This window comes from Mus pahari, chromosome 2, assembly GCF_900095145.1.
Source record: "Mus pahari chromosome 2, PAHARI_EIJ_v1.1, whole genome shotgun sequence".
In the NCBI taxonomy this organism is placed as follows: Eukaryota; Metazoa; Chordata; class Mammalia; order Rodentia; family Muridae; genus Mus; species Mus pahari.
In genome coordinates this window covers 25777134-25791093 of record NC_034591.1, presented here as the reverse complement: position 1 = coordinate 25791093, position 13960 = coordinate 25777134, and the positions used below count along the sequence as shown (strand labels likewise).

General features: G+C 37.4%; 1 protein-coding gene across 2 annotated transcripts; it reads right to left on the bottom strand.

Annotated features, from left to right (window-relative positions):
- Positions 1–3484: 3484 nt before the first annotated feature.
- On the bottom strand, positions 3485–10067 carry Gngt1 (G protein subunit gamma transducin 1). 2 transcript variants are annotated; one of them, XM_021191572.1, is made up of 3 exons: positions 6440–6711; positions 6213–6315; positions 3485–3745 (listed from the first exon to the last, which is right to left on the bottom strand). In XM_021191572.1, the coding sequence occupies exons 2-3, from the start codon at positions 6306–6308 to the stop codon at positions 3617–3619; spliced, it is 225 nt and encodes a 74-aa protein (XP_021047231.1). In that variant the 5' UTR covers positions 6309–6315; positions 6440–6711; the 3' UTR covers positions 3485–3616. The 2 variants fall into 2 exon arrangements, with proteins under 2 accessions (XP_021047231.1, XP_029391370.1); XM_029535510.1 differs by lacking the exon at positions 6440–6711 and adding an exon at positions 9993–10067 and having other exon boundaries at positions 3566–3745.
- Positions 10068–13960: the final 3893 nt, after the last annotated feature.

Below are 13960 nucleotides of genomic sequence, written 5' to 3'. Positions count from 1 at the left end.
AAGAAAGAAAGAAAGAAAGAAAGAAAGAAAGAAAGAAAGAAAGAAAGAAAGAAAGAAAGAAAGAAAGAAAGGAAGGAAGGAAGGAAGGAAGGAAGGAAAAGAAAAGTAGTGTGTGGAGAAAGTATTCAGAATGTACTAATGCATGTACAAAACTAGCAAAAAGCTATCTCAATTAAATAGCAAAATGCCTTCTGAAATCATAAAAATAAATGATAATGGCAAAGGTTATTAAAATGACGGTTTCTTTAAGAAAAGTATTTTAGCACATACTTGTTTTATTCTGGATTTATTTGATATTCATTGAAGTTTGATTAAAATAAAAAAAAAAAGCAATCCCAGGACAACTTCTAGAACTGTACATTCATCAAAGGCTAAGCATTTGCATATGCTTCCTCTTTTAGACAGAGATGCCTTCAAGTCACAGAACACCTCCACAGTCATTTGTAGCTTGCTATACCAACCAGTTCCTTCCTCTACATTGTTCATATAAGACTTTAAGACCCTATCACAAATGATAATTCTGATTGTCACACTTAACCAGCTTTCACATATGACCCTGTTTTGGAACAGATGGAACTTGTGATCAGAATTTTCAAAAAAATTTGACTAAAAAATCCACTCAATCCAAATAAAACTAGGGCTGTTTTCCCCCTTCTTTTCTGGCTACTCTTCTTGGTCTTCATCTTCTTCCTCCTTTTCGTTCTCCTTCATCTTCTCTGCCTTTTGCTACATCGTGAACTAGCCTGCAAGCTTGCACCATAAAGTGTATGTGATTCAAACACTGCATTCCATAATTACTCATGCTTACTAACTTGCCACCAGGCTTTGTTGAAGAGCCAAATAGTGAGGCATTTTAGGAGATTTTGTTGTTCTTTGTTTTTTGTTTTGCTTTTGACTGTATTAGCCAACTCCCCTGAACCAAGTAACCCCTGGCTCTGAAATGACAGTTTCTAAAGAAAACAGAGTCACTGTCAGCTGCAGCTGTGCTGTCTGGGGGAACAGTCAGAGCTTCATTTCCTTCTTTCTGGATATCTATCTCTGCCATTCTCTCCTTTGAGTTCTTGCTTATTGAAAATCCAACAATATGTATTTTTATTCAATAATAAACTTAATGTAGTAACATAAAAATTCTGCCTTGCCCAATATAAACATTTGGCAAGTATATGCTTTCCTGTTCTTAGTCGAATATTAATGAAGTCAGTCTAATTCTAGTAACAATTTGTGATATGTAAGGCTGTTACAAACATTAGGCTTGGGAAAATTATGATATCACATTGAAATGAAGACTCTAAAATTATATTTCAAAGTAAAGTAATATTAAATGACTTCAAAGTATATAAATGCAATCTTGAGGGAGTATAGAAATTATCTCAGAAAAGACCGCTTTCAAAGGGCTGAAATGGAGTGGGGGACATTTCAGGTAAGGAGATCAACTTGACCAATTTTCAATGGGAAGATCAGGGCACCCTGGCAGCACTTCTTATCTATACAGGGACTCTACAGGGATTGCAACAGTGAATTCCATTAAGGCTTCTATGTGACTGTTTCTGAGCTAAGAGATTACAAAAACCCAAATAAAGATCACCCTTAGTTCATTTTATACATTTCAATAGGACATTTCAAAGAGTTATGTTTCCTTGTTCAAAATTCTCAATACAGAAGAGCTGAGGTTTTAAATTTGAACCATCAGACTTCAACATCTGTATCAAGTTGTAGGATATATGCATTTAGAGTCTGCTTTGCCTGTTGCTGAATGTCCTAACAAAGACTTTGCATTCAATTAGAACAGAAAGGAAATATGGAACAGTTTGTTAAATAAACACTAACTTGCAGGTGGAAACCCCCTAAAGACAAACTTCAGTCCAATAAATAATTACATGTAATAGTAAAATGGTTGGCGATGTTGCTATGGAGAAACAGAGAGTGAAGACAATGGATGGAAATGCTGGGGTCGGTGGAATAATTGACTTTTGTACTTCTAAGTAGAAGAAAAGTAATTTCTCCATAGGAAAACTTGATGAGATTGCGTAATTTACCCTGGGGTCTTTATGACATATCGTTTCTCAAATGAAGACACTCAGGAAAGGATGTAGCTGTCCTCAGTCCATGATCCTGAGCCCTGACCTCAGACGTCTGCCAAACATCCTGAGTCTATAGTTTGCCTGTTTGGGAGAAAATGGGTTGGGTTGACTATTTCCTATGATCTAGTGGGAGAACCCTGAGCTGACCTTCATATTGTCTGCCAGAACCAATAAAGAGTACACAGTTTGCTTTCTGTCACCAAATGGATGGGTATCACTTTGTCTTGTGGCATTCTGATGACTAAAGTACTCAAAATTCACTGTTCATGGGAGGTAGCAATTAGGAGACAATGATAATAAAATTCTTTGCTTTGTATAATTGCACCTGTTGTTTCTCACAGAACCGGAGACATGGTGGGAGCAATGCCTGTTTCTTTGACTTACCCTCAGCATGGTATGCACTGTGCCAGTGAGGACCTTTATGGGAATGGAATGGAAAGGGTTATAAGTGATAACATTTTGAAAGTTTTTTTTCCTAGTTCTTTTTCTAGTTTGTGATAGTTCATAGCTAACTGTTGCTGTGTCTCACCATGTGTCAGATAATATATGCTGAGTGTTTTAGCTGTATCCACAGCCAGTATTATCTTCATCTTCATAGAGAAGAAACCATGCTCTAGGACGAAGCATGAAATCATCAAAGTCTGTTAAGCAGGAGAGTGGCAAAGCCAGACTTCTATGTCTCCAAACCCTGTGCTCATAATCTATTCAGTTGCTGGTTAAATTCACTATGTTCTGTGGCCACAGACAGAACTCTTAATACAGTTGGCACTCTGGAAAAAAGTCACATCATTAGTGACAGGTAGAAGTGAGTAAGAATGTACATGAGACTATGTTAACAATAGCCCTATTGATTGGGATGAGGGAAAAAAGAAACAACTGATAAAGTTTCAATAATTAATGATAATTAATGTATATTATATATAATTGGCCATATATATATATTTTTTTCTAAAATAAATCATCCATGTATTGAAACAATAGGCTTTGTATGCCTGTGAGCAAATTGAGAATAAAATATGTTTAACTATAAAAATTCTCAAAGAGGCCAGGCAGTGGTGGCACATGCCTTTAATCCCAGCACTTGGGAGGCAGAGGCAGGNGGATTTCTGAGTTCGAGGCCAGCCTGGTCTACAGAGTGAGTTCCAGGACAGCGAGGGCTACACAGAGAAACCCTGTCTTGAAAACAAAAACAAAAACAAAAAAACAAAAAAACAAAACAAAACAAAACAACAACAAAAAAAAAGGTTCTAGAAGAGTATCATTAATATTGAAAGGAAAATGAAGGAATATAAAACTACCCAGGCAGTTCAGAATACACTGTTTCTGAAGCAGGGTTCATCAGTATTACACCTAATTACTTGTTAAACCTTATGTGAAATACTTCATGAAAAAATGAGTATATGTATTATTGCATCTTTATTTTTATTAAAATTTAAAGCTTAATAATTTAAACAACATACACAAGCTTAATTATATAGGAGAACAGTTTGCATTATCATTAAAATTCTAAATATTCTAAGAAAATGTCTTCCCGCCTATGAAATCACACAGCCTCCTTTGAGTTCCTTGAAGGGGTTTTTGTCCTCTGGAATCCCCTTCACTAGAGGGTCTTCTCCAGATCTTTCTTCAATATAATCTCTTACTTCTTCACAACATTTGGAAACCTTAAGAGAAAGGAGACAGCGATAACTCATTTGTTTTAGAACAGAATTCTGCAGATGGTAAAAATGTATTTATTACAATACATTTCTATGTTGCAGGTTTTAGAGATGATTCATCTGCTTTCTGCCAGTGCACAAGTCTTTTCCAGGGTGGAAAAAAAAATCATTCCCACACTTCCCTTCTAGATGTCTCCAAAGCTGACCCTTCAGCTAACATTTCCCAGTAGGCCCTTCCTCTTGCTTTGACAAGGAAACACAAGTGGGGGATTTCTCCAAGTCTCTCTTCCCTTCCTAAACATTTAGTGTGAAGATGGACGAGAGTGAACAGTTGCTAAATTCCTGGCTTATTCTCAGTGTCAGATTCTCAGAAGTGCAGACTTGCAGCTTTAAATTCAACAACAGTGACTGTTCATAACAGTGTACTGCATGTGCTCTAAGAGGTCACTGACTTTGGCTATTTTGTTTAGTATAGCCCAGACATCTAGAACAGAGCCCATGATGAATTGATGCTCAATAAGCTAATGTGTGCTGAAATGGGCATTCATTTATAGCTTTATAATTGTGATTTAGAAACAACCAGGCTCCAGTGCTGGATCTACATAGGTAATATGCACACGCATGTACTCAAAAGACTTCAAATTATTCATGGCTTTTAGCTTCAATTCATTGTATATTCAATGCCTTTTCTGACAGAAACATAGATCTGTATTTTTGACAATGCAGTGACCAATTTGTAAGTTATGTAATTAATTTAGTGACTTTTTTCCGTGAAATTGTATACCACATACACATACATGTACATTTGTATACATGCATAAATATATGTGTGCACTTTAAATTCTATATTTGGAAATAGTCCCAATCCAATGATACCAGGACATGAAACCTTTGACAACTGCTTTCACCCTGAGGGTTAGCTCAAGATCAGTGTCAGCACATTCACTCCCTCACCTTTTTGAACCATGTAAGGACACACTGAGAAGGCACTACCTGGGAATGAGGGCACAGGCCCTGGACTTGGATGAGCACAGTTCCAGAACTGTAGAGAATAACATCAAAATGGTTTTACCACTTACGGAAAGGCATGCAATGTGTTCTAATCTCTTACAGCAGCAAGAATGGACTAAAACAAAGTGTGTGTGTGTGTGTGTGTGTGTGTGTGTGTGTGTGTGTGTGTGTGTGTGTACATGCGAACATGCACATGTGTTCTAAATATACAGCAAAATATCTGTACTGGAGGAGGTGGGAGAAGAAAAGGAAGAAATAAACAGTAGTAGGAAGACAACACAGGACTGAAAAGAGAGTGAGGTTTCCAGTATAATATTGTTATTTAAACTTGCAAAAGCAAGACTATTATGAATAGTGGGAGAGATGGGTGATAGTGTATGTCATGTTTACCCCAAATAAATAACTCCAAGGTGATTAATAGATCTTAAAATATTTACATTGCTGACCAAAGGACACTCAAGAGCTCATTAATATGATAAGGACTTTAGCCTGTCAGTTTTGTGTTCTGTTGTGCTGATTGAAGATTTGAGTTTATCTTTATATCAAAACTATGGGAGGAGTAAAATGACAGTTGGAGGCAATTATAAAAAACAAACAAAAAAAACCCACCTAAAATCTTAAATGTATTTGTTTAGAAGTAAGGTTTGAGCAATAAATGACAAGAATATAAACTCTTCACTCTGTTCTCTTAAGGATGTATATACATACATAGATACACACACAAATACAAGTACACACACACAGATTCATGGAGAAGTTTTGTTTTGCTAATTTTCCTAAAGTGAAGTGAACTTACTTAACACACATATCTGTACACCTTGAGATTCAGTTGCTGTTTGATGACTTTTCTGTTCCCTTTTCTTTTCTATTCCATTCAATGCAGAGACTCTGGTTCTCACTATTCTCAAGAGCTATCAGTTTTGTTTTGCTTCTTTACGGTGAGGTGTTTTGGCTGAAATCATCTTTATTTGCAAAGGAAGACTAAGGTGGACTTATTTGTGACTGACCAGGGCAGGGCTGGAGAGAATGAGGTTTTACTTTTAAATACATCAACAACATCAAAATATTATACAAAATGAAGAATATCTCATCAACTTATAAGGAACAAACCCAAAATGTCTCCATGCCTTGTTTCATTTGAGTACTTGGTAAAACACCATCTGTTTCAAAATTTCCCCTATTTTCTTCTACTTGGTCTTTCTATAAAGGTATAAAACATTTCTTAGCTCATTGATCGTACCAAAACAGGCAGAGAGCCACACTTGGACCGGGAAAACTAGCTTTCTAACACTTGGGCTCATGAAATAAATTTAATTATTATCTTTCTTCAACACTGATTGTTCTCCACTAATAATTTATTTTTAGATACACTGATCTGTTCCAGTATATGCTAAAGGAATTAGGAGGCTTGACTATTTGCCAAGCTGTCTCTTCCAGTGAATTCCAGAGGTCACCCACTTACCATCATTCTCTCCAGTGTCACTTCCTTCTTGAGCTGGTCTACCTCCATCTTCAACTTGTCCTTTTCTGTCAGGTCCTCGATGTTGATCACTGGCATCTTCTGTCTGTGTTAAAGATAGAGTGTAAGCATACACACCTGAACTTCATGTATACACACACACACACACACACACACACACACACACACACACAGCCCACAGGCAGTACATCCCTCTCCTCTGCACTTACCAGGGAAGCTGTTTTTTGAGTACCTTTCGAATTGCCTATGATAACCAGCTCTCGTGAACAAGCTCTCTGAACACTGCTCATACCGCATGCCAAGGCTTAGGATTTTAAAACTTCTTCATAATCTCTACTAATATGATTAAACTAAGCATTTCTCTTCCAACACCTGCCAGAAGATTTGAGGGGAGGGGACCGTTTAGTCAGTGTGTAATATAAAGTAGTAACTCCCTCCCTTTCTTCTGGCCTTTTGCAGTCTGAATTTCTGGGTTTTCAACTCTCCTGTCCTGCATCAAAGCCATTCGCCAAGGAATCGATGCCATTTAGTTCAGTCAGAGGTTATTTGGAGGACTGCCCATTAATCCCCAAATTGCTTGAGTATTTAATCTGGTATTAAAAGAGAACTATTTATAAAGAGTACCATTATTAAATATATCATAGAGAATGGATTGAAATGTGAACCAGTGAAGCTGAATAGAGTAAATAAACTTCAGAAATAAGCTATTATACAATTTAGAAATGTCATTCAACAATACCTAGGATTTATAGGTAACTGCTGCAGTACATTGAACAAAGGTTGTTGAGCAGCTATAACTTGTTAAAGGGAACATGTTGATTCTGATCTACCAATGTAACTTTTATGAGAAGAATTCTAGCATCTTCCTCTTATTTAGACTCACAGATAAAGGAGAAGATGGCTTAGTGGCTGTTGGCATGGCTGAAGTCACTTGAAAGACACATTATTATACTTAAACGACACCATGTCTGTCCCCTGCTCCTCTCCTTTTCTGCTTTATATCTGAAATTTAATTTTCATGTGGAAATATTTTTATGAGACGTGGTCCATTCAGATCACACACTATTTCAGGCAATATGACATTGTCCATTTCCAGGAGAACACTCTGCTGAGCAGCATGACAGCTACTGTGTAAGTATGTGTTGTTTCCATTCCCAAAACATTTAGGGAAAGATTGTATGCCTCCTAGTCTTAAGATGGCCTATGCTTCCCGAGGAAGAGGTACTTCATGTGCTTTTTTAAAATAAAAAACTCTGCATATGCAACACAGCCTAGAATGGAGCAGACAACGCTGGCAACAGGAAGCCCACTGTCACCTGTTAGTTTCACTTTCCCCACTCTGCTGTGTAAGAAATGATGCGACAGTACAGAGTCACTTCTACCAAACCTTTGGCAGGTGGAAGCCCAGTCTCTGTTTTATTCTCATCTTCCCTCTGACTCCTCTGGAAAAGGAATAACTGTAGAACTTCACACGTGTTCCTCTGACTTCTTACCCACTGATGCTACCGTTCACACAAATTTCTCCACACTGGCTATAGCACCACAGTATGTTTGAAAAGCACTTCAGTGTGTATTGCCATCACAGTTGACTGTTAACATTTATGCACGATAGAGTGCCTTTTATAAGGGTAACAATGAAAAGAATTTTGACTTAAGCAGAACTGGGATAGATCCACCAGTTGATTTTTCTGCTCCAGAATATGCTAGTCAATTACCAAGAGCAAACGACCACCCTCATATACTTGACAACTGTATGATTTTGACCAATTACTAAGCCTGTGACTTATTTACCTGAAATATAGATGACGGTAGAACAAGCCTTTATTAATTGTTAGGACCACACTCCAGTTAAGAAGATGCATGCTATCCCCAAAGCCCCCTATACCCCTCCCCACCCTGATCCCCAACCCACCCACTCCTGCTTCCTGGCCCTGGCATTCCCCTGTACTGAGGCATATGAAGAAAATATCTAATTAAAAAAAAAACTCCTCCCAGATCCGAAATTTCAGGATTATATGTATAGACAGTACAGAGAAGAAGAAGAAGAAGAAGAAGAAGAAGAAGAAGAAGAAGAAGAAGAAGAAGAAGAAGAAGGAGGAGGAGGAGGAGGAGGAGGAGGAGGAGGAGGAGAAGCAGTTGCTCACTCCTTTCCCTCATCTTCTGTCATGTGCCATCAGACTGCAAGAAGCAAAGGCAAAGCGGAGAGCAGCAGGGGCGAGAGAAGCCCACGAGATATACCCCATGTGACCACTGGTTCCCAGTGGAAGAAATCAAGACCCTTAGGGGAGAAGTTTATATTTCACCAGTTTTGTGACCCTAATACGTAAGACAAACTATCCTACTTCTAGACTGACTGACAATAAATGACAAACATTTGCATAGACGAAACATATGCATAATTATTTCAAACTTGGGCTTAACTTCACTTTACAACTAAATACAAAAATATATCATGGTTATTAGTTACAGTATGTTTTACAGTAATAAAATATTTTTTTTTCAAGAAAAAATAAGACCATGGCACAAGAGTATTCTATCTTTTTAGAAAATTGTATGACCCGTTATAGTCACGAGATTGTATTTAGCACCATGTCTTCAGGGATGTTGCACATTAGTAGCTTGTGAGTTGTGTCACAATACAACAGCTCAATAAACGTTCTTGGTTTTTGTCTTTTTCCTGAAACCCATCTTCTTACTTTAAAATGAGCCTCTGTTTTTATAGTCCATACATACAACCCCAGTACCATAGTGATGATGATTTTACATAGGCCCTTATAAAATATTTCCTCTATGAATAAGACTGTGAGCTATACAAAATTCATGACCACAAGTCTAAGAAGAGAGAAGGACACATTGGTCCCCTTGACTTTTCTAGTTCTTAAGTGCTAAGCTAAGCTAAAAACCAAATATGCCCAACAATAATGCCATCTATCTAAAGGGTATTAAAGAGAATCTACACATTGGAAAAAATAGGAGTTAAGCTTAGCTGTTGGTATGAAATTTTTATTAAGATATTTTCTATGCTTGTATTTTAATACATTGAGAATTCTTTTAAAAATGGTTTGTATTTACCTGCAATGAAGCAAGCAAAAATATTCATAGTGGGGTCAGCGCTGGACAAAGACCACTGTTTCCTTATCTACACCATAAGTGAGGGGCGTTTTTAAAACATGAAACTATGCAAGTATCAACTCCATTTCTCCTCCTTGATATCTGTCATAGTTTCCAGTGAGTTTCTCCTAGAATTAACATGAGTTAGTGCAAGCGAACTTGCTTTCTGTTTGTTTCCACCTTTTTGACACATGTGTGTTTCAAGCAAGAATTCTAGATAAAGTATTAGTTATGAAGATTTAGAAGAGGGAGAAATTATTCAGATTCTTGCTTAAAAGCCCTTTGTTCTGCATGGAGTACAGAACTGTGAATGCTCTAGTTATTTCTTGCTTTAGAAACACTCAGGGTGCATGGTTTTTCAGAAATGATGATATTATGCTTAATAAACTTAAAATCATACAGACATAAACTTTTCTATAGTACCATTTCTTATCACATTTGGGGTTGTAGAACAAATCAGTGATATCATCTTTTTATTTGTCCAATAATAAATACAAAGTTGTACTGAGATCATATTTTCTGTGCAACTTATTCTAAAGTCTTAAATGTAAATCAGAGATAAAAGAGAAAAATTCACTTCACCCTCTAGAAACGTGCACTCTAGCAAGATAGGTGGATGATAGCATTCAAAACTACATTGTCCACATTTACCTGGTATCCAATAAGCCAGGAAAAGAATAAGAACATGAGTCAAGCAAACAGGTATGAAGAAAGTTCCCGAGAAACCCAGACCAAACCAAACCAAAGAAATAAACAAGCCGAAACTCAAACGCTAACCAACCAAACAAAATACAACAAAACAAACAACCCCACCCCCACTCCAGTCCATTGGCTGAAGCCTCCGCCTACAGCTGAAAGCCTCACTGGTCATTTTCTGGTAGCCGGAGATCAGAGCCTAATTTTCACCTACCCTCGGTTAATCTTTAGCCATGGAAAGAGCCACCTTTGCTCACCTCTGTGTTTGACCTAGTGTCCCTCTAACAGGGACACTAGGTCAAACACAGGTGCAGTGTGCTGACTTGCCAGACCACTGTCTTCCACCAATCAAATGGCTAGCCGTGGTATCAGACATGCATCTGAACCACGTCCTAGAGAATTTGCTGCTTAGCTGCCATCTTCTCACCTGCTGCTGTCACAGGTATATCTGAAATGTGGTCTTGCTTAGTGACTCTTTTTTGTTTTGTTCCTATAACAATTCCATGGAACTGTAATCATGGCCGGGAACATTTTGGTTCTTTCTGAGACGTGACCGTCCCTGGGTTTGGTTTAAAATGCATTTGTTGTACGTTCTGAGGTGGCTGTTTAGAATACTGCCAGATTTTCATTTTCCGTTTGTTTTCAATGTATCTGGTTTAAAATATCACTTTCCTTTCTTAGCTTTCACAGTGTCCTGGTATTCAACAATTCTGGATTTTTGTTTTGGGTGGGCTTTCAGACCTCTAAAGGCATGGTTTCTGACCTTTCAGTTCATTAAATCACTAACATTCAGTCTGTTCCTCTGTGTATCCTCCATATTTGATTTAACAAGGGGAGAATGCGATTGAAGAAAGCCAGATTTAGCACAATGGGTTTCATATATGAAAGGTATATTAATTCAACTTGCATGTGTTTTTTTTTTTTTAAATTTTTTGTTTGGTTGGTTTTGTTTTGGTTTTCTTGTTTGTTTGTTTGTTTAGGTTTAGTTTTTGGCTTTTGGTCTTGAGTTCTGGATTTGGGGTTTGGGGTTTTGGTTTTTGGTGACGGGGATTCTCTGTATTGCTTGGGCTATCCTGGAATTTGATCTGTAGATGAGGCAGGCCTCAAACTTACAGATACAGCCTGTCTCTGCTTTCTGAGATTAAAGGTGTATACCACCACTGTCTGAAGACCTTTTTTTTTAAAGAGAAAACTGAATTAAAAGTATCTTGGCTTTACATTTGACTCAATGGTGGACATCTACTATCCCTAAATTAGTTTTGTGTCCTTAACTAAAGGTACTAGATAGGAAAAATCAAAGAAAATCATACATACATGAGTCTTTAAATTAAAATTCAAAATTACCAAAAGTGATGAGATTGGTAATTTACAAAAATTAGTAGGAGCTCTAAAAACTACCTGTAAGCTTACACTGTTAAAAAGGTAAATATTCATATTTAGAGGTTATATAAAACCTAGAAATACATTATAAATAATCCCTTACTTTTCTCTCTCTCTGAATATTCCTCTTCATTTTTTAACCGAATAAAAATCAGGATCACATAAAGCATTATGGCCTGTTTTAGGATGAAAATGTGGAAAAGAGAGATGCCATTTTACACTAAGAATTCCCCCATTAAAAGCCACTTTCCTTTAAAAAAATCATCACACTGGAGTATGTCTTATTTTCTCCTTGAGCGACTTTCTCTTAACCCTAATGCTTAAGCTTATATTAAAATATAATTATTATACAACTAGCCCTAAAATTTTTCTGTGACAAAGCAAAACTTTTGGTTTGGCCTGAGTAGAAGTCCTTAAAGTTGGAGAAAGCTCCCCAGGTTGCTAAGATATAGAGTGATTTCTGGACCTTTAGCACTGGCATTTCTGTTTGCTCATATCCATCATTGTGATATAAGCAACTAGAAATGCCTGAGCTACATTGAGATTTTGCCAGACTCTCCTTAAAAACATGGCTTATATAATACCTCAGGTTGATCTGCTTCTGTTGTTGATACTGTTTATTTTCAGTTTGTTTGTTTGTTTATTTCTGGCCAAAACTTTGCTTAACTTATATTAAGTACTTGGATATTGATAATAAAAATTTTTAGACTCACTTATACCCTGTCCTGGGTCAAATAAGACAAAATGTAGTTTTTCCAAGGGTCATTGTCATAAGGGCTGATCCCTCAGATGTCCCAAACCAATATCCTGCCTCTGAGATAGTAGGCTAAGACACAATAAGATAGCTATTGTAAAATGAACATATTTATCAAAAAAATCATTAAAAGTGATTGTTTCTTTACTTTCTCTCAGCTTATAATCTTTTTTTTAAAAAAATTATTCATTCTTTGAGAATTCCATTCAAATGTGTTTGATTATGTTTCCACCCCCCAATTCCTCCCAGACCCACCCTACTTTCCTTCCTTCTCAACTTTGAATTTTCCTTTTTATATTTTTTCCAAGTTGAATCAGTTCTTAACTTAAAATCTTAAAATTGTTCTGCTTCCTTCCTTTCCTGTCTATCTCCTTTACTCTCTGCAAAAATAGAAACATCAGTAAGGTTGACTTTTTCTGGTTTTTTTTTTTTGAAATTTTTATATTAGATATTTTCTTTATTAACATTTAAAATGTTATCCCCTTTCCTGGTTTCCTCTTTGAAACCCCCCTATCACATCCCCCATCCTCCCACCCCATGCTCACCAACCCACCCTGTCCTGGAATTCTCCTACACTGGGACATCAAACCTTCACAGGACCCAGGGCTTCTCCTCCCATTAATGTCCGACAAGGCCATCCTCTGCTACATATGCAGCTGGAGCCATGGGTCCCTCCATGTGTACTCTTTGGTTTGTGGTTTAGTCCCTAGGAGCTCTGGGGTTTCTGATTGTTTCATGTTTTTGTTTCTCCTATGGGGCTGAAAACCCCTTCAGCTTCTTTAGTCCTTTCTCTAGCTCCTCATTGGGGACCCTTTGTGCCTCTGTATTTGTCAGGCTCTGGCAGAGTCTCTCAGGAGATAGCTTTATCAGGCTCCTGCCAGCAAGCACTTGTTGGCATTCACAATATTGTCTGGATTTGGTAACTGTATATGGCATGGATCCCCAGGTAGGGCAGTTTCTGGATGGCCTTTCCTTCAGTCTCTGCTCCACACTTCGTATTCCCCCTTCTAAGAAGAGCCAAAGCATCCACACTTAGGTCTAACTGCTTCTTGAGCTTCATATGGTCTGTGAATTGTATCTTGGGTATTCTGACCTTTGGGGCTAATATCCACTTATCAGTGAGTGCATACCATGTGTGTTCTTTTGTGATTGGGTTAACTCACTTAGGATGATATTTTCTAGTTCCATCCACTTGCCTAAGAATTTCATAAATTCACCATTTTTAATAGCTGATTAGTACTCTATTGTGTAAATGTACCACATTTTTTGTATCCATTCCTCTGTTGCTGGACATCTAGATTCGTTTCAGCTTCTAGCTATTGAAAATAAGGCTGCTAAGAACATAGCAGAGCATGTGTCCTTATTACAAGTTGAAACATCTTCTGGGTATATGCTCAGGAGAGGTATGGCTGGGTCCTCAGGTAGTACTACGCCCAATTTTCTGAGGAACCACCAGATTGATATCCATAGTGGTTGTGCCAGTTTGCAATCTTACCAAAAATGGAGGAATGTTGCTCTTTCTCCACATCCTCTCCAACATCTGCTGTCACCTGAGTTTTTAATCTTAGCCATTCTGACTGGTGTGAGATGGACTCTCAGGGTTGTTTTGATTTGCATTTCCCTGATGACTAAGGATGTTGAACAATTTTTTTTAGGTGCTTCTCAGACATTCGGTATTCCTCAGTTGAGAATTCTTTGTTTAGCTCTGTACCTCATTTTTATTTTATTTTATTTTTTTATTATTATTTTCTTTATTTACATTTCAAATGCTATCCCGAAAGTTTCCCAT